This window comes from Macadamia integrifolia, unplaced genomic scaffold (assembly GCF_013358625.1).
Source record: "Macadamia integrifolia cultivar HAES 741 unplaced genomic scaffold, SCU_Mint_v3 scaffold1527, whole genome shotgun sequence".
Taxonomy (NCBI): Eukaryota; Viridiplantae; Streptophyta; class Magnoliopsida; order Proteales; family Proteaceae; genus Macadamia; species Macadamia integrifolia.
Window position 1 is genome coordinate 9760 of NW_024868246.1, and position 18858 is coordinate 28617.

At 36.0% G+C, this 18858-nt stretch overlaps 2 protein-coding genes and 1 long non-coding RNA gene across 3 annotated transcripts; 2 read left to right on the forward strand and 1 right to left on the reverse strand.

Annotated features, from left to right (window-relative positions):
• The first annotated feature begins 453 nt into the window (after positions 1–453).
• On the forward strand, positions 454–1185 carry LOC122064112. The gene is made up of 2 exons (XR_006135587.1): positions 454–746; positions 848–1185. It is a non-coding gene; the product is annotated as an uncharacterized LOC122064112 (long non-coding RNA).
• Positions 1186–4971: 3786 nt separating this feature from the next.
• Positions 4972–6578, forward strand: LOC122064116 (uncharacterized protein C6C3.02c-like). The gene is made up of 5 exons (XM_042627831.1): positions 4972–5131; positions 5468–5527; positions 5628–5708; positions 5817–6001; positions 6263–6578. The coding sequence occupies exons 1-5, from the start codon at positions 5110–5112 to the stop codon at positions 6359–6361; spliced, it is 447 nt and encodes a 148-aa protein (XP_042483765.1). The 5' UTR covers positions 4972–5109; the 3' UTR covers positions 6362–6578.
• Positions 6579–7490: 912 nt separating this feature from the next.
• On the reverse strand, positions 7491–18812 carry LOC122064115. The gene is made up of 7 exons (XM_042627830.1): positions 18491–18812; positions 18210–18287; positions 17810–18044; positions 9311–9678; positions 8837–9237; positions 7918–8709; positions 7491–7844 (listed from the first exon to the last, which is right to left on the reverse strand). Exons 1-7 carry the CDS (start codon positions 18810–18812, stop codon positions 7491–7493), a joined length of 2550 nt encoding a protein of 849 aa, XP_042483764.1.
• Positions 18813–18858: the final 46 nt, after the last annotated feature.

Sequence of the window (18858 nt, forward strand, 5' to 3'; positions counted from 1 at the left end):
ATGGATGAATTGGAACAGGTGATATATTGATTCTCTATCGTATTACTCTAGTTTATGGATAGTATGAATGAATGACTACAAATGTTATCTATTTTAGTATTGCATTGTAAGAATGTGTTGGAACATGATAGCTAGATGTGATGTATGGTATCATTTCTTTATATGGATTGTATAGATGAATGAGGGCAGGTTATTCCGAAAAAACAATGGATTTCATGGATGAATGAAAACATGTTATATAATTATCTATTTATTTTTCTTTATGGATTTTATGGATGAATGAGAACATGTTATATAATTATCTATTTATTTTTCTTTATGGATTTCATGGATGAACCAGAAAAGGTTATCCAAGGCTTTGTACGTAACATTCTAAAATGGATTCTATTGTTTTTCAATTTTTTGGAACAGAAATGGGATAAAAACTATATGGTAAGTCCGGTTCAATTTTTTTTTTTTTAAATGAATAGGACACTTTTTATGGTTTAGAGTCCCTTTTTTGGAGCATGAAAAGCAAGCTTCTCACACTGAGAATCGATTATGAGCAAAAGGCACAGAGTCAAGGCTCTCACTTAAGTATAGAGGGGTGAAACCGGAATTCGTGCTCCAAACATAACAAAATGGTTGATCGATATGTTTGGAAACCCATTACTTTCTTCTATCTTGGAAAAGCTAAAGAGAGAAGCGTATAGAGAAACAGAAGACGTCTGTGGTTGCGAGAAGATTCATCACCTACCATCGACGAGGTGAGATGGGAGATCTCTCTCTCTCTCTATTTCTTTCTCTCCCTCTGCCCCCTAATTTTTTTCTTGTTTTGCATATCGATCTCTTTATTTATGGTTGCTAGATCTGCTTATTGGTTCGCCTATGTGCTTGCGAGGTCTGCATCTGTGCTTGCGAGTCGCCATTGTGCTTGCTGGTTCGCGACCTATTTTCTCCCTTTTAATTTGTTATTATGGAATAAAATAGAACCATGACCTTCCCATTTGGTTATTAGGAAGGCATTTTGGAAATTGATTCGCTAAAAAGTAATGAGTAGCTTCTACTTGGAACAACTATAGCCTTGGGTTGATCCACTTTGCATGGATGTTAAGTGTAACAACGATGTTGTTGTAATTTCTATTATGAAGCATTACTTGTCAGTACAAGCTAGCATGAAAAGAGAGGTTTAGCCTTTAATTGGCACATTTCTGCCTTATTTGAAACAATATTCTAGGTAACTCAAAGGTGTTCATTATGAGATTGAGTAGTTCATTGTCTAACTAGGGTCTTTTTTTAGCTTTCCATTAAAGCTCAGTTGGATCTTGAGAGTCCGAACTACCGAGATATCATCCATATAATGCAGATCAAATAGATGGATCTGCTGTGGTGGGTTTCATGTCAGATGTTGTGATCAAAACCTGGTAAGAGAGAGAGGGGAAGTATAAATAAAGGAAAGGGTGCAGATCACATATGAGAGAACAGAGAGAGGTCATGTCATAGATCATGGGGCAACAACCTTAATTCGATAACAAACCAAATCCAATCCATTCATTCAATCGTGGGTGAGGTATATTGCTTACATGTATTTATACTACTATTTAACCTAAACTTTTTAGCATATTAATCAACCAAAATTTACGAGTGGCAGCTCTTGTCCATCTCTTGTATAAACAAACTTTAGAAATGATTCTGTTAAGTGCAAATCATACAGGTTTTTGTTTCTTTCAAGTTAGAAAATCGTTTCTTTTTTTTTTGTTACCATACAAAATTTAAGACGCAAAATCACTCCAAAAAAATAGAAATGCAAAAAAGTCTGTTAGACCCAGAATCAAGTTTAAAAAACAAAATCATTACAATACAAAGCTTAATTTTCTAGTTTTTTATTTTTATTTTTATGGATTGTATGGAAGGATGATATGATATTTGTTCAATATTTCTTTGATAGATGTTAAAAAATGAATGAAAGATGGATGACATAATGATTTAACTGTTGTCGCCATCAAATGTGAACGTTTAACAAAGGTTTATTCTATACACCTTATTTAGATTTTTGGGAGAGGGGTGTGTGAGGTAGAAGTAATCTCACATAAAATCTAATTTTTAAATGCATTACCTTGATAGTTAATACTGATTGTCATCTGGGGAGAAAATTCTACAAGTGTCATACACGCACTTCTTTTTTTTATGTGGGTGGACCATTACAAAATGTGTGAATATGGGGAAGGACATGCAAAGTTCAAAGATGCACTAATAGACCAAATGAAAGATGAGACTTCTAGTGTTGCCCACGTTCCACCTTGGTATGATGGTGAGATAGTTTAAATTTTACCCAAAATACTTAATTATTCATTTGCATATAATTGTTTAATGTTTGAATAGTTCAATTTTTATTTTTTTTTGGTTAAAAAATCAAGGATGTAAAAAGCTTGAATCAATAGAGGTTGGAGAATTTTCTTCATCTAACCATGTAGCAGGGAGTACGGGTGTGGTTCAACCTACAATGACACCTCCATCATCAGATTATCTGCAAGAATATGTAAAAGGGAGGATTGAAGCATCTGAACAACAAACAAGAATAATTACAATGACATTGGAAGACATATTAAATACTGTCAAAAGTATTGACATTAACAAATGAAGAAGTTTGAGAAGATAGAAAAGTGACACTTGGCATAAATTCCAAAAATTTAGTTTAAATTCAATTAATGCACTTGATTCTTGATTGAAAATGTTCTAAATTGTTGAATTATTTAAGTGGATTGTTTAATTAAAGAATTTGGACATTTTTTAAAGACCAATATTTTGTATAAATATGGTTGGAACAATTAGTTCTTGTCTTTTTCCTTTTATTAAATAAGAAAAGGAATTTTTCCCTCTAAGTGTCGACAAATAAACTTAGTAAGATGTACTAACAAATGATTTTAAAAAGTAGTGTAATAACATACCAAAATCAAAGCATAGTTGTGTATATATATTGGGATCATGACATTTTAAGGGTAACCAAATAGTTATTCAGGGTGATTTTAGGTGTTTCCAAATGATAGAATTAGAGTACCCAAACAGTTTTTGAAGATGAAACATCTTACATAATCAATAAAACCCAAATAATTATTTTATTAAGAATACCATTCTAGGGAACCAATCTATGGGATTACATCTATATTAGATACATGTCTCTATAAATTCATCCAATCAAACACACCCTAAGAATTTCATGGAACACCTTGGATACAACGACGACTCTGCCTCCTCTGTGTTTAAGTCTCCAACATAAACATCCTCCTCTCTTCTCTTTCATCCAACTCTAACAAAACCTATCGCAACGTCACCGTCGGCTAGAACCATAATGCCATTTGCAACCACTACTACTGCAAAGGCAACATCACCCATGATACAATTCAACAAGAGAGAGAGAGAGAGAGAGTAGGTTTTTCAATACTCTAATGCAGGAATGCACGATTTTAGGAGAACAAGAACGTGGAATGAGCCTTCTGGCGCATTCTAGAACATGGCCCATTCTTGAACTCCTAAGAACTCCTAAGAATTTAGAATGAAAATACATACCAAACATTGTTTCTGTCATTTCAGAATGAGTTCTAAACCTGAACATGTTATGAAATTACACACCAAACACAACCTAACTATTCTTGACATGGAAACATTGTCATCTACAAAAGTACACTCAGCACATGATTGCTAATGTGGCAAATTCTGATTCTGATAGTTATGCAACGTCACCAATGCTATTATCTAGAGGAAAAAAAAGAAAAGAAAAGAACGCCACTAACAGTGTCAATATGTAATATATATCACAAAGTCTCCTAACCATAGTTAGAAAAAATGGGAATGGCAAAAAAATAGAAATGGATGGCACAGGTTTTAAACAGTAAAATTTTTCGAACGATATGATCAAATAAATAGTCAAAAAAACAGAGAACAGCAAAAAACGGAAAATATACGGTATGGGTTTTAAACGTGTAGATTTCAAACAAACGGGACTAAAATGGTAGTATACTCATATAAATTAAGGAATTATTACATGAATACCTGCATTTAATGTTCAAAACAACTACAATATCCAACATTAATGCATATATATCTCATGTCTCATTATAAGTTTTATGACATATAATTGAATATTATCTAACACCAATTCTAAATTCATACGCCACACATGTCTAAGTTTTATTGAGCAATGTGGCTTGGCTATGATGTTGTTCATTGTTGTCAACATAGTCAACACACTCTTGGAGTAATGTATGTATAATTTGAGTTGGGAGTCATCACTTTAGAAACATTTTTCAGCAAATGCATCAATTTGTATCTCGATTTCAGGGTCCATACATTAATATTGAGTTAGAGGTGATAACATGACAAATATAAGCCATTGAGTTAGCTTCAAGTCAGCGAAAGAATTTGATCGATCAAAGTTTAGGAGAAAGAGAGAGATATGATCAATTAAGTCTTAAAAAATGCCAAAAATTGAGAACATGTTTAAACGCGTTTTAAATGTGTTTAGAACGAGAATGCTAGCCGTTTAGAGTTTTTTCAAGTATCTTTGGGAAGTATACAAAAAAATATATTTTAAATGGTAAAAAACGAGAACGTATATAAGACAAAGTTATAAACGTATTTTTGCTAAGAGTACTCTTAACTATATAGACAAGAGGGTTTCTTCAATATTATAAACAGATGCTCGACATCCATTAGATTGAAATCTTAAATCCCATCTAAATAAACAATTGCATAAGAATCGTTAATCGATTAAATTGAAAACCCGTCGCCATCTTTGAACCAACAATATTGACATTGATTGTGACCTGCCTTGCTCCCCAAGAATTTCTAGAGAAAAAGCGGTTGCGAAACCTGTAGGTGACTTTACATAAATGCCCTTAAATGCTTTTTCCTGTTTTCTGATACGTTGAGTGAGGTCGCTCTAGAAGGTTTTCGGAAGAAACCGTCAGAATATTCGAGAAGCAGCTTCGAGGCTCGAAGCCCTCGAACTATAAATACCCCTCTCGTTTGTAATGTAGAGGTCGTCTAATATCCGGCTTTTCGTTATCTGCTTAATCTCTCGTTGTTCGTTATATATATCAATACTTTCTCGATTCATTCTCAGTTACAATAATGCCTCGCCGAAGCTCTGGGGGTAAAGTTTCAAAATTTCACTTTCATGTTTCCTTGATTTCTGAAATTCCGTTTCTTTCTGCTCTGGTTTTTGAGTATTATGTGTTGTGTTAGAGTTCTAGTTACTTTGATTGGGATTTCTTGCAGAGTTTCTTTTATGGTCTGGATGATCCGTTTAGAAGAAAATTTTATGAGTTTTTGAAATTTAGGCAAGCCCAAAAACATTTTCATGAATTAATTCATGGTTACAGGAGAGGATTTGAGAATTTTTAAAGAAAAAGTTGAATTTTCAACAAGACGAGTTATGCAATTCGTTTGAAGGTTGGATTATGTTAAATTTTTATTGTTGGATTTGCAGGAAGGCCAGCACCTCGTGCAGCCTCTCGTGCTGCTCCAGTGCGTAACCCACCTAAACCAGGTAATTTCTTAATGTTATTGGATCTGTTTTTTCGTTTCCTATAGTTCATCAATGAAATCATGACTGAGCTTTGATGGTTTTAATTGATTTTTATTTACAGCAACCCCAGCTCCTCCTCCGGCACCTATACAGGGTGGCGGTGGATCCATGGTTGGAGGACTCGGTGCCACCATTGCGGAAGGTCGGTTATTTATCTCATACTTTCGTTCTTTTTATTCTCTTTATTTACTTAATAAATACTAATCTCTGATATTGAGATTCTCTATTTCTCTTGTTTTGTCTTAAACAGGAATGGCTTTTGGCACTGGAAGCGCAATGGCTCACAGAGCTGTGGATGCAGTAATGGGTCCTCGCGTGATTCAGCATGAAACTGTGGCCTCGGGAGCTCCTGCTACTGCCCCTGTATCTGCCTCTACCATGGGCAGTGTTGTAGGATCGGATGGTTGCAGTGTTCAATCCAAGGCCTTCCAAGATGTATGTTAACTCTCCATATAGAAGTAATTTAGCAATTGTTTTTCCTAAACAGGTGCTGCTATATATGAGATTGAATACTAGGGGAAAGAAAACGAAACCATTTGATGCATTTGTCTAGTTATTGTGTGAACAAGATCACTCCTATACCAATTCTTAGAGAGGAGCCCAGTTTTTTCTTCTATTGGGTTCCTCTTAAGAATTAAGGTATACTAGAAAAAAGATATGTCCACGATGTTCTGATCTTTCTGTCTCTACTTGCAGTGCCTGAACAATTATGGAAACGATATCAGCAAGTGTCAGTTCTACATGGACATGCTAACTGAGTGCCGCAGGAGCTCTGGTGCTGTGATGGGTGTTTAATGAAGTTTACAAATAGTGGTATAGTGTTTGCTAGGTTGAACACATTCATGGAAATATGTGTGCACTGTGGCTTTGGGTGATCAGTTCTTGAGAAAGATTTTTACCCTGAAAAAATAAACGTGGAATTCCAAGACACTGATACTTTAATTGCTGGGATTTGGAAAGACATGATAAATTGAGTTTCTGATTCTATACAAATTTGATTTAGATTGTTGTATCTAGATTTTTCTCTTTTTAAGCCAAAATTCAATATTGTTCATTTTTTTTTAATTTCTTTACCACTCATAAAGGAATTGGGTTATATTTTTGGAGTAACCCATCAACCAAAATCTCTGTTATGCTTCTGGACATGATTGTTGCTGTGGAATGCAGTCTTGTCGACATTTCTCTTGTTGAAATGTTGTGTCTATTAAATACTGTTCTATATGAACAACAATGATTACATACAAGTTGTTCAATTATTTGGGTTTGAACTTTGAACTGTAACACTTAAATCTAAAAAAAGGTTGAGATTAGGATCCCAAAGATTTCATGCTTTCCGGAATACTAGAAAATTCATTAAGTGTATAAGTAATCAAGTATATCAATGTTCAGATTAGTTATATGTGAGAATTAGGTAATGATCCTGTGTCTGTAAAAATTCACATAAGTAGGCCTTACTTTGTTTGTAAGGCCTGATTATGAAGGCTGGTATAGACACAAAATTATGAACGTGGGAATAAGAGAAACTGAACTCTAAGGCCGTTTTATTTTCAATAAATGCGTGATTTGATTCGAAAACCGTATTATTGTGCTTCAATTCTTTTGAATAGCACCATACCTCATCTACAGAATTTTTTTTTTTTTGTGGGTAGAAAGAGGATCATTCATTAGAAACATCCGAAGTGGATGGGGATACGAGGAAAACCTCCCTGATCAAAACCGAGTTGAGCCAGGGGTCATTATAAGGAACTCAATTACAACAGAGGATAAGAGAGCCTTGCGAGAGAGGGAAGTGAGCAACAATGTTTGTTTCTCGACGACAGAAACGGAAGATGCACTCCACAGAAGAGGAAAGACGTTGAATATCGTCGACCACAGAGTAGATTTCAACATCAAAAGAACTCGAGCAAACTACATGAACAAGCCGCTAGGAATCACACCCAAAAATCACCTTTGGCCAGCCCTTAGAAATGGCACGAAGCGTGGCCGAACGCAATCCAAGAGACTCGGCAATCAAAGGTGAAGTGTACGGGATTGGTTCAGAGACAGCTGCCAAAACCTCACCCAAAGAGTTGCGCGCCACAAAACCCACACCCGCCTTCTTACTGGAAAGGACCGCTGCATCAGAATTAACCTTAATGAAACCGGAAGGGGGAAGTGACCAGCCCCCACAGGCAGGACAAGCAGGCGTGGACAGAGGAGAGTGCAAGCCAGGGGCTGTAACAAGGCAAAACTCGTCGAAGGAACTTTGAGCTTTGCGAATGACCTCCTCAGGAGAGAACTGCATTATTATGGACAAGTGAAGTTCTCGCTTTCCATAATTGCCAACAAATGAAGGAAGCATGAGAAGCAACCGGCTTAGCCTGATCTTGCAAGGGCGAGGGCAGATTCTTCCAGGACTCGAGCCAACCTTCCAACCCAAGAGAGGGATCACAATCAGCCCAAACCGAAACGGAGGAGCCAAACCAAACAGCTTTTGCAAATGGGCAAGCTACAAGCACATGATGAGGAGTCTCAAGAGTGCTTCCGCACCTTGCACAAGAAGCAACAAGACGCATATGCTGACGCTGGAAGCCTTCCCCAACCGCAACCCCATCTGCACAGCATCGCCAAAGAAAAGACCAAATGTTAGGGAGAGTTTTAATTCTCCAGATAAACTTCCAAGTCTTGTCATAAACTCTTTGATAAGCACGAGAAGTGGATGAAGAGGGCTTTGCTCCCCGAAGCTGGTCAGCATGATTAGAAGTAAGATGATAGGCCCGCTTAACCGAGAACGTGCTGGAGTTACCTTCTCCCCAAAAAAGATGATCATCACATTCCACCAAACTCAAGGGGATGGACAAAATAGCAGCTTCAACAAGAGGGGGGAAGAAGGCAGCCAAAGACACACGGTTCCAACACCTGTTAGGATGATCAATAATCTCAGAGACCCAAACAAGATCGCAACCCACAGCCTTGGGAGAAGGGATCATCTGGTTTGGCAAAGAAGGAATCCAGCGATCGCCCCGTATACGAACAGAACGGCCATTACTCCCAAGATAGACCAGAAGAAAAAAGCTCCCTGCCATCCAGGATACTTCGCATCCCCAAGATGGAGAGGACCCGAGACGAGCATCAAGAAAAGAAGACCGTGGAAAATAGATAGCCTTCATAAAAGATGCCCATAAAGATGATCAGACCAAAGCTTCCAAGAGGCTCGAGCTAATAGAGCTTTGTTGTGCAGTTTAGAGTCACGAAAACCCAAGCCACTTTTATCTTTAGAACAACACATACGATCCCAAGAGATCCAGTGAACTTTCGCTTTAGATTCTTCTTGTTCAAGTCACAATGGATGGAAGCTGGAATTTTAAAGTGGGACCCCGAGTAAGTCGGAATAGCAAAAGCCTCAGACTTGATGAGAGTTTCACGGGCAGAGTGAGATAAAAGCTTAGATTTCCACCCTCCAGTGAGATTCAAAGTGCGATCTCGAACACCTTTAAAGAGAGTTTTCTTACTTTGACCAAAGTCAACTGGGAGGCCCAAGTTTAGAGACTTGGACAACCATCTGCAAATACGATGATGGGTGTTTGGGCTGAAAATGATAGATGACTTCACAAGGTTAATGGCTTGACCGCTAGCTCGACAGTAGAGATCCAGACTTTTTTTTAAATTAGAGAGCTCAAGCAAGATCCACTCTAGAAAACAGAAGACAATCATCATCATATAATAAATGAGAGATTGGGGGAGCACGATTCTTTACCCGAATACCATGAATTTCACCAATATTCTCGGCATTAGAAAAAACAGAGCTAAGAGCTTGGGCACAAATATGACCCTGAGGGATTCCATTAATAAGCACTTTGAAATGAGCCGCAGGCAAACATTGCATACACATCTTGATCCAATGGGAACTAAATCCAAATCTTTTAAGAATCCCCTCAATAAACCCCCCTTCTAACCTATCATAAGCCTTTTTCATGTCAAGCTTGATAGCAGCCAGCTTAATCTTACCCTTCTTCTGCTGACGGATGTAGTGAAACAACTTATGGGCCATAAAAACATTCTCTGAGATGGATCTTACTGAAACAAAAGCTGATTGAGGGTATGAGATAATATCATCAAGCGTAAGCTTAAACCTGTTTGCAAGAACTTTGGAAACAATGTGATATGCGACATCACATAAGCTAATAGGCTTATAATGGTCAAGTGATGCAGGAGCCTTAGTTATTAAATTCTCCAAATTATTAGAATAATTCGGCCAAACAGAATTTTACAAATAATTCTATCCGAATCCAAATCAAATAAAAAATTCTTGAATTTTATAGAATTTTTTAAAATTCACGAATAATTCAGCAGAACCGAATTTTATCCAAATTTTATCCCATGTAAAAAAAAAAAAAAAACTTTACCTTTAATAAGCTAATAAGCCTTTAGAAAATAGTGTGATTAGAATGCATTTATTATCCTAATGTTACTTTTCTTCTTTTTTTAACAAAAGCCAACAAAGCTTATCTTTCTTGAGGTAATCTTTCACACTTCTACAAAAAAAATAAAATAAAATAAAATAAAAATCTCTCACCCCATTTTGATTTAACTAAGTCTTACAGTTGTTACTCTCTCTAGTCTTTAAGGTGAACATGCATGGTGGATGACGTGGGTTTAGCTAAATTTGTGTTCAGTCCCACCTCTCAGTCTCTCTTTCTCTAATTCAATTATTCGAGTAATAGAAAATGAGTTTAGAAAAATAAAAAGAGCTAAATATAATATTTTTATTTTTAAAATTTAAAATTTTAATTTTTATATCATTTGTATATTATGTACATATGATAATTGATAGATAATATGAAACAAGTATTGCAAATATTAAAAATAATATCCGAATTTTTTGTCCGCTTTTTATTTTTAAAAACGAATAATTCCCGAATTCGAATCCGAACTCGAATTTATTATCTCAGCTTTTTTGATCGATATTTTGATTGAATCGTTGAATTAATGAAATGAATTAATCTGAATAATTCTTCATCCGAATAATTCTCAAATCCAAATTTAATAACTATGATCAGAAGAAAGCACTTTTGAAATAAGGCAAATATAAGTGGAGTTGAAATCCTTCGCTAGATGGCTCGAAGAGAAGAACTCTGTGACAAACTTCAAGATATCTAGCCCAATAAGATGCCAAAACTTTTGGAAGAAGACTGGGGGAAGCCCATCTGGACCTGGACTCTTCAGAGCTTCCATATGGGAACACCACATCACGAACTTCACTTTCCGAAGGCAAACGTCACAAGCAATCATTTGTCTCACTCAAGACAACAGGTTGAATTAGATTGTGGGTCACTTGGCTCAGATTTGAACATAGCTGAATGAAAATAAATACGGAACGATTCATGAAGATCGATAAGCATGCATGACAAACACTACAAAAACAAGTTTTAGGCATACCTGAATCCATGACTGAAGAATAAGAACTCCTCTATGTCTTCTTGTATGCTCTTCGTACAACACGATCAATGTTGGTCTGGTCTACCCTCTTTCCCTTTTGCTTTTTTGGTTGTTAGCCTCACTTAATGGGTCAGTAATAACTATATATAGGGGTGAGGGTAGGGACCAACCCTGCAATAAAATTAGGGTTTCCTCCCCATTAAGGAAACAATACCTTAGGTCCACACATAGTAATAAATATTTCATACCATTAAGGTGTGCTAATAGAATCCAATATCTCCATAGAGATCACTTACCAATAATATTGGATTCTTTCTGCTTACTCCATCTTTAGTCAACACCACTAAACCGATTTTGGAAACAAATCTTTGACTATGCTAGCCCACCTAATAGGAAATCTTACAATCTCCCACTTGGGCAGCATATGTCACAAGTTTTAGATTTTAAAATTTATTTAAAACGACTCTCCGGTTTAGATAAACTGAATGTGGCCACAAACAAAACAGTGTCGAATGGAGTGCACCTTAAACCAAATGCCTTGGTCCGAATGAGAATTACAAACACCCAACCGTATTGATCATCACATCTAAAACGATATGAGACCACACACGTTAAAGTGCTCATAACATCACCGACTTGGGCTGAACAGTATGAAAGTGTGGTATGGAAAATAACATGCAATAGTGATCATCATGTCTATTTTCAAATTGGTCCTCACTCAAAAACCAAATGAGCCCTATGAGACAGATACCGAAGGTCTCATTAATTACAAGCGTCTCCCAAACGCTCAAGCTTCAATCAAAGAAGCTCATTGGGACTGGGTCCGGATGTCCCACAACACTAGTACTAGACCTCAATCAAACAAGGCTTTGCTAGCGACTGGATGTGTGTGTATTGACTGGAACCTCAGATACCGAATGAGGTAAGTACACCACATATAACCTCAATTTTCTTTATGAGGCAAATAAATAAGTGTATACATATAAACAAATCGCCATAACAAAAATGCATATATATTCTTGAGAAGAATAATAATGCATCATATGTATAAACTAAAACTGAAAGTCAAATGCGAACATATTGAGCAAAACTCCCACTAATAAAATACATCAAAAGAACTAACAAGTCCCATATTAGTGACATGCTCTTGAAAGACTTTTGGAGTCAAGCCTTAGTAAGATGATCTGTAATCATGTTTTCTGTAGCAATCTGTTCCATTGTAATCTGTGACTCTTGAACTTTCTCTTTGACAAAAAATTACTTAATGTCAATGTGTTTAGAGTCTGAAGTACTTTTACGTTATGAAATAAACAAACTGCAGCGGAGTTGTCACAGAACATCCTCAATGGTTTAGATATAGAGTCAATAATTTGTAATAATATAGTTCTACAGAAATTTATGATTCATGAGCTTACTCCCACTGATCTTTAGATAAACCTATTCGATTCCTCCCATTTTCATAAAGAACCTTAGCTTGAACATAATTAACAACCACTGGCTTAGGAGGCTCATCAATTAAGATTAAAATTTATTATCATAATAGCCAGAGAAATATTAAATGATTAGTTCCATTCCTTAAAATTGGAACCATTCAAACTTTTTTTTTTTAACAGAAAATAGCTGAGAAGTCAAAGATGACAAATATAATCATACATATTTATCAAAATATATATAATATGCAAGAACAGAAGGCATATTAAACTTCCCAATAATATAATTAAATCTGACTAATTGGGCTATTAATCAGATTTATCCCAGTATTGTTTTCAATAACTGTAGGAAAACAGAAACTGGGGAAAGATTCGACGTCATCGGGGTCACACCTGTGGTGGCAAGATCGCCCAACACGTAGTGAAATCTTTCACATGCAAGGCGAGACGCTCGAAACAACACCACTTTGAAGATTCCGTCACCTGTGGTGGCAAGACAAGAACCTCCAAAACTATGAAGCCCAAAATGTCACCCTCACACTATCAAGCGAAACCGACCAAATGAATGACTCACCTGTGGTGGCAAGAGCACATCATTCGCCATATGGTCTCATTGACTGCAACCCATCCTGAATAGTCAATAGTAATTTCATAATCTCAGTAACTAGCCCACTAAGTGGAAGCGTAATCACTGAAATTATGAAAACCTATAGACTTGGATTGCTACCAAATGCCCGTGGGTTTAGATTTTGGGTGCAAACAACAAGATGAGCTATTTCAGTATTTAATTGATAAAATATTCAACATAAGCCCACAAAAGCAACCCATTATAAACCCTAATAATCAATATGGTAATACCATAATTTAACAGTTATCAAAGTGAGTACATTCTTAGTATGACAGTTTTGTACTTCCAGCCATTACCATAAATAAATAAAAATCTAAATATGGTATTTTCTATAATGACAACATGCTAAATATGAAAGTTCATAATATTTATTCATGATAACAAAAAACACATGAAATATGTTACTTTATCCATAATTCATTAGATATACAAAGTTGTATACAAATATGAACTTTCAACCCAAATGACTTTAATATCCAACATAAATATTAGCCCATAAACTTTAAAGTCAATCATAATAAAACCCCATAATTTATTCAAGTCAAAAGAAAATTAGCTAATAGGGCACATGAACCGAATAACTTATAGGCTAAAAACAACAATAAGTCTTTAATAAATAAAAGTAATGTTTGTTTAGATCCATAGTAAGTATAAACAACTTCATAGGCTTTATACCAATAAACCATTAAAACTTCAATGAGTTCATTTAAATTATTCAAATATAATATATCTGTTTTATCTCGATGAATTTTCAATAAAATTGAACTTTATCATAAGTACAAATATGACATATAAATTTGAAGAAATATTACTTAAACAATGCACTTGTGATATTTTGAATCATAAATGGATGTCAAAACTCATAATTATGTGTCTTGTGACGAAACCTGATGTCACGGATGATAAATATAATATCGAAGAAAATATCAAAATACCCCAGATTGATTTAAAATTCATGAAACGACAAGTGTAGTATACATAATAAAACATATATAATACATCTATTACCCTCAATAGGATAATAATTTATTCTCCCACTAATATAACAGAGTGAAAACCAGATGACCCATTAAATAATTCAGTTATATGAGTCAAAATCAGTTCATATTAGAACTAGATCTAATTGTTGGCTTGAATAAACAATGCCAAAATAGTCAACAGTATAAATAGATTTCAGAAGTCATTTCAATAAATCAAAATTAAACAATTTCTAATTCCATTTGCATAAACTATTTATGGTCTATACAATTATTAGACTCAAAAACTGAATTTCATTAAAACTATGCTGAAAATAGTTAATAAACCATCAACATGTAGAAGCAACCTAGAATGATCTTGTGTCATAACATCTCAAATGTGAGTATAGGTATCATCATTAATATTAATCTTTAAGATGCCAACTCTAGCCACAAGAATCTTCACAAAAATCGATTTAAATAGACCACACTAATAAGAAAGCTTAACTTGGTGAGATTCATGTGCATTCACTGTAATGACTATATCACTCAAGAGTTATAGATGAAACTGTATCCTTATCCTTTAAGATAAGAATACACTGGTCCTCTCATTTTCTTGCATTAACTGTGGAAAGAACAATAACTTTTGAGATCCCCTTACCTTTGGGATCAGGATCTTTGGGTTACTGTCATTTTCTTTAACTTTGGTGACATCATCTTTAGACAAATGTCACCTACTATGCTGTCCTAGGGAAAACCATGAAAGAACAAGATACGTCACTTTGGTGGAATCCACATCACCATTTCATGGTTCCCTAGAAATGCGTTTTGCAGCTAAACATGTGTGAAAGCTTACACCCAACTTAACTCTAATATATTTATTCATCATAGAGTATTCTAAATATGACATGCAAACATAAAATGCCATTAATTTTCTCCCTATGTCATTCATAAATGACCTTTTTTTAATATCATAGTAATGATAAACCAGTGCAAAAAAATGCATAAACAGAAATACAATTCTGAAGCCACTATAAAATAAAGACAAAACACTATAGCTGTTCCAAAACAGTTATGGAACACAAAATATAGGTCTCATTTTTCTTGTTTTAAAATTCAACCCAGTATATTGAACATACATCCACTGGTCGAACTATAAACAATATTTCAAAATATATAATTACATCCTCCCACTGGTTTGACCAGTTAAGTAATTATCCACAACATCCCAAGTACATGATAAAGTGACATCATGAAAATCAACGGTATTTTATTATTCACAAGGCCTTGGGACTCTCAAAATAATTATTTTAAATCTAAAAAAAACTTCATTAGACATTATGTGAAAATTGATCATTACCATATAAGACAATTTCAAACGATAAAATCCTTCACAATCAAATTAGAGAAGGGCATATATAAAATAGAAAAAACATGAAACTAATTAGAAAATTGGAAAAGACCAATTTCAAACAAACAAGCAACAGTTTCCGATTGGAAACCAGAAGCACAATATTTAAATGTCCCGTTAGTCAATCCTCCACAACCAATGTGGAGGAACACATAATATCAGAATTTATCAACACGTAACCTGCAGGTTATCCATGATTTGAAATTATTTTCTTGGAAAAAGCAGAACTTAATTCTTTCCAACAAAAAGAAAATTGGCTTATGAAGAGGAAACTTTTAGTCCCAAACCTAGCAGTTAGGAGGCCAGAAGGGTCCTGACGTTCTCAACCAGCTGCTATAAAGTGCCAGTTCCCTGAATCCCAGCAGATGATTAGTTCCCCAAACCAGAACAACCACAAAAGGCAGAGGAAGGGGAAAGAAGCCTTGGACTGATCTGAATCAACATGATTTGATAAATTGGATAATTTAATTTAGCTTTATAATTATAAGATGAATGATTTGCGTTCACTAATATCTTTAATTTTAATAAATCAGAAGGTGTGGGGCCTGATCCAAAAACTGGTATAGTTGAACCAAAGGCCCTTTTTTGGACTAGTTGACTTGGCCTGGTTCCTACAGTGGTACTTGTGATGGTACCTTTGATCTGCATCACAATGATTTAGTTGGTCCATACCCCCTCTGATACAGCGGAGTTTCCTACCTACTTCTGCAGGAAAAAGAAAAATACAACACAGGCCACTTAGTGGCTACAATTTTAAAACATGGGGACGTCTGCAATGGGCCTTTACAGCCCATTAGTGGGCCTATCTACCAGCCCATATTGTGGGCAACTTAGTTGTTTTTCTTTCTTTTTAAATCTTTTATTATTTAGTTGTTTTATTTCACTTATAGACCTTCACCTAGTGCAGAGGGTTTCTTTTTGTTTTAAGTTTCCTATTGGCTATGTAAATTGAATTAGACAATTCTCTTACTTAGCTAGGATCTTTCTTTAAAATAAACAGCTTGTAGGCTCTTTTGGTATCCAACAGTTTTGATTAATGAAGCTATGGCTTCACCCCTTTGCTGCCGAGAAAGGGAGCTGCTGTGAGACTCAGTAAAGAGTGAGATACTCAAGGATTAGAGAGGAATCTGACCTAGGTCTGTTGGTGGAAAATCAAAGGTCATATCCCCTTCTCTATGTTCTGTCTTCTCTTCTCTCAAGTAAGTGTCTTTTCATCTACTGTTATTTGTGATTGCTGAAGTTTGATATAACTACAGTTACTTCTATTTCTATGTTGTTTACATTGGGATTTAAATCACAGTTAAGGACCACCAACACTAAGCTAGCGGCAACCCTGTAATAGGGCCCTTTTGGCTGAATTTGATATTGCTCATTATGGAGAATCTGTCCATCCGATTCTGCTCCTACTTTGGGGAATTAAAGAACCCTCCAGCAGTGACCCGTCTTTGATCTGCTGTATGACAAATCTCCTAAAATCAGAGATTTGGGTTTCAGATTTTACTGTTTTGACTTTTGACTCAAATCTGACCATCGAAACATTGCTGTATTCTTGAATCCCATATCTTTCACTTGTAATGAACCACGTATGATGTATACCATTTGATAATCATGAAATAGTTTTTAATTATATGTCTATTCATTCCTAATGTATAGTTAAATCGTTTTAATTGATTTTTATTACTGGTGGTACAGCCGATCGATTTTTCATGAACGAGGCTCTGATACCATTGAGTGAAAATAAATACGGAACGATTCATGAAGATCGATAAGCATGCACGACAAACACTACAAAAACAAGTTTTAGGCATACTTGAATCCATGACTGAAGAATAAGAACTCCTCTATGTCTTCTTGTATGCTCTTCGTACAACACGATCAATGTTGGTCTGGTCTACCCTCTTTCCCTTTTGCTTTTTTGGTTGTTAGCCTCACTTAATGGGTCAGTAATAACTATATATAGGGGTGAGGGTAGGGACCAACCCTGCAATAAAATTAAGGTTTCCTCCCCATTAAGGAAACAATACCTTAGGTCCACATATAGTAATAAATATTTCATACCATTAAGATGTGCTAATAGAATCCAATATCTCCATAGAGATCACTTACCAATAATATTGGATTCTTTCTGCTTACTCCATCTTTAGTCAACACCACTAAATCGATTTTGGAAACAAATATTTGACTATGCTAGCCCACCTAATAGGAAATCTTACAATAGCCTCATAGTAAGAGACAACCTCATTCTTGATCTCATCTTCAGACTCGAGCAAACGGCCATCTCCAGCCCTAAGCTTAAGAATACGGTTATGAGATCTCCGTTGGACAGCAGAGGCATGAAAAAATTTTGTATTTAAATCCCCACAGGTCAACCAAAGCTAGCGAGACTTTTGAGCCCAATACTTCTCTTCCAATTTAAGAGCCTCAGCAAGATTAAAAGAGATAACTTCTTCCATAGCCTGATTATCATCAGAGAAAGGAAGGCTTTGAATACCAAGGAGGTCCTCTCGAAGCTTCTTTATACGGGATTGCAAATGACCAAAGGAGGACCAGTTCCATTTCCTGAAAGTAGGCTCACACCTCTGAATATTTTGGTGGAGAGAAGAAGCAATTGGACCAGTGGGATGGGGTGCCAGGCCTGAAGAAGAGTAGCCTCACAATCAGGGTGCTTCAACCACATAGCTTTAAAGCGGAGAGGCCGCTTGCCCGATGGTAAGGAGGGGCACGTGTCGAGAATAATAGGAAGATGGTCTAAGCCAACAGAAGGCTCCACTGAAACCACATCATTATCAAAAAAACACACCTCCAACCAGAGTTGGCAAGAGCTTTATCAAGGCGAAGCCTACGGCGATTATTCCAAGTGAACTTTGGCCCTTTGAAGCTAAAATCAAGGAGGTCACAGTAATCTAACATAGATCTGAAGGAATCCATATCCCTCTAACCCCCTTTGAATACCACCATCCTTCTCATGCCAACTAAGAATGGAATTAAAATCTCCAAACCAGGCCCAAGGGCCAATAGACGAGTCTTTAAAATGTTTCAGCTTGCCCTAAACCGTCGGACGATTTTCTTTGATAGGGTCACCATAAACAAAAGAGACTTCCCAGTGCAGAAGACCACGAGAAGCATCAATAGTAGCATTTATAATATGAGAACCAGCAGACATAATATTTAAACAGATAGAATGTAACCCAAAAACACATAAACCACCAGATAAACCAATAGGATCAACAGTGAAGTGGTTGTACATACCTAGGGACCTTTTGAGGCTCTCCAACTTGTCAAGCTTGGCTTTGGTCCCCATAAGGAAGATGATTTCTGGCCGATTCTTCCTCACAAAATCCTTAAGATTACGAACTGTCAGGGATGGATTGATTCCTTGACAGTTCCAACTGAGGAGCTTCATTGCTTCCCGTGGAGCTGGGAAGCAGCCTCCACAGGTGTAGACAGTA

Coding starts and splice junctions, on each gene's coding strand:
- LOC122064115 (XM_042627830.1), bottom strand. CDS start 18,812: ATGAAGCTCCTCAGTTGGAACTGTCAAGGAATCAATCCATCCCTGACA. Junction 18,288..18,490: donor GGAAGTCTCTTTTGTTTATG/GTGACCCTATCA, acceptor CCTTGATTTTAG/CTTCAAAGGGCCAAAGTTCA. Junction 7,845..7,917: donor TGCAAGATCAGGCTAAGCCG/GTTGCTTCTCAT, acceptor ATAATAATGCAG/TTCTCTCCTGAGGAGGTCAT.
- LOC122064116 (XM_042627831.1), top strand. CDS start 5,110: ATGCCTCGCCGAAGCTCTGGGG. Junction 5,709..5,816: donor CGGTGCCACCATTGCGGAAG/GTCGGTTATTTA, acceptor TGTCTTAAACAG/GAATGGCTTTTGGCACTGGA. Junction 6,002..6,262: donor AATCCAAGGCCTTCCAAGAT/GTATGTTAACTC, acceptor CTCTACTTGCAG/TGCCTGAACAATTATGGAAA.